Here is a 2114-nt window from a genome sequence, read left to right as displayed (position 1 = left end):
GAGCTTGCGGGGCGCAAGTACTCGGAAGAGCGCAAGCAGAAATTGGCTCGAACTCGCTGGGGGTCAATGGTCGTTCCTATTGAGCTCAAGTCAGACATTTCCAGGGCACCGTTTCATTTTGGGAACAGCCGCACGGAGGAGACGGAGAAGAAGATAAAGGCACGAGGGCAGATCGCCGACTATGCTACGAGGATCATGCAACGCCAGCACCGGCTGTTCTTATTCATGATTGTCATCTGCAAGCGTGAGGCGCGGTTCCTGCGTTGGGATCGATCTGGTGCGATTGTCACAGATGCATTCGATTTCGTGAAGAACCCGGAACCGCTGCACACGTTCTTCTACCGTCTCAGCAAGATGACTCGCGAACAGCACGGGTACGATCCAACTGTGGTGCCGGCTGATGCAGATGAGATCGCGCTGATGGAATCGTACAAAGACAAGCTCCCCCAGGACGAATACCTCCGCAAGTGTCTCAATGATGCTATGGAGCGCGGCTGGCCTATCCAAAAGGTGATGATGCGTCAAGAGGATGTGGTCTCTGTAGAATCCTGGTGCGCCGCTGCGAACAAGGCGGACACGACTGGCTCAACTCCCCCGGACACTTCTCAAGCCTCCTCTGCCTGTGGTGAATCGTCGCCTGGATCTTCCTCCGACGCGGGCGTGTCTGATCCAGGTCCACACGTCTCAAAAGACGCCTGTTTAGCAAGTGCATCTCCGCCACGATGTTTCCTGGTTGGCAAGCCTTGCGCAACCAGTGATTCACCGACAGGGCGCGGGACGAACGGATACGTCGCATACGACCTGGCGACAGGCCGCCTTGTGTTCTTGAAGGGTGCGTGGCGCGCAAGGACCGCCAACTCTGAGATCAAGGTGTACGAAGACCTGTGGAAAGCTGGTGTGCGATGCATTGCGACACCCATCTGTGGTGGCAATGTGGTCGGGAGTGATGGTGAAGTGCAGCAAACGGTGACTCAAAAGTACCTGACCGATATTCCTGTCCGTATCCATTGTCGCCTAGTCGTGGAGGAGATAGGTCGCCCTCTCGAAGACTATGAAGGTGGTGAAGACCTCGTGGGAGCCCTCTTGTGTGCTCTGATTGGTAGGCACTTTCTGTTTACCTGACTTACCGAACAAGCTGCTTATTCTTCTATTGTAGCCCACCAAGACGCATGGGAAAAGGCTCGCGTTTTACACCGGGATATCAGTGCAAAGAACATCTTGCTGCATATCGATTCGAAAACGGCTTCTGACGGCTCCAATACAATTGCATTCCTCAACGACTGGGACCTGTGCAGATATGAAAAGGAACTGGGGTCTGCTACCCAATATGGTCGCTCGGTACGTGTAATAAGCGGTATGTCTACGTATCTGGATATTGACCGACGCACCACAGGGCACATGGCAATTTATGTCTGCATTGCTTCTCAAATTCCCAGGTCTCACTCCTCACAGGGTTTCTGATGATCTTGAATCGTTTGTGCACGTCCTCAACTGGTTCTGTCTTCGCTTTCATCGCCACGACCATCCCACGGCGGCCCTCCAACAGCGAGTGTTGTCGCTTTATGACGTGAGCGAAAAGGACAAGACGAGCAAGGAATCCATCGGGGGCGCTACAAAATTGAATCTCATGAATTCTGGAGTTCCAGCGGCATCTCTAGATGAGGACGGGCCATTGAAGACTCTGCTTGAGGAACTCGCAGTGTTGTGCAAACGGCACTACTCTGGGATCGACACCAAGGCACTGCAAGCCAAGTTCAGTGGTAGACCGTCAAAGAAAACATTGAGAGTGGCATCAAAGCGGCTCGTTATTCCCGGCGTTGTTCAACCCACGCACGATGGAGTAGCGTGCGCTTTGCCCAGCGGCCAAGATGTGCCTCAGAGACAAGAATCAGAGGTGTTCTCCAGCCATACATTGGTCGTGATAGCTTTTGCCGATGCACTCCAAGAAGATGCGTGGGCTGATGACAAGACCGACGATCAATTCGCCAACTTCAAGGTCGGGACTACCAAGGGCCAGTCCACCCTCTCAACCGGGACAAGCTCGCATTCTGGCTCGAAACGGAAACCAGAGGAAACAGAAGACATCGCAGAAACTTCAAGCGCGAAGAAATTCC

The 2114-nt window shown here is 53.5% G+C and overlaps 1 protein-coding gene across 1 annotated transcript; it reads left to right on the top strand.

The window, feature by feature from the left end:
* On the top strand, positions 1-2114 carry POSPLADRAFT_1103504 (hypothetical protein; the record flags this gene model as incomplete). The annotated part of the gene is made up of 3 exons (XM_024483243.1): positions 1-1099; positions 1157-1338; positions 1394-2114. Coding segments are annotated over 3 exons (2002 nt in total), but the record flags the coding sequence as incomplete, so codon positions are not given.

The sequence above is a fragment of the Postia placenta genome (assembly GCF_002117355.1).
Source record: "Postia placenta MAD-698-R-SB12 unplaced genomic scaffold POSPLAscaffold_479, whole genome shotgun sequence".
In the NCBI taxonomy this organism is placed as follows: Eukaryota; Fungi; Basidiomycota; class Agaricomycetes; order Polyporales; family Adustoporiaceae; genus Rhodonia; species Rhodonia placenta.
This window is presented reverse-complemented; position numbering and strand designations above follow the sequence as displayed.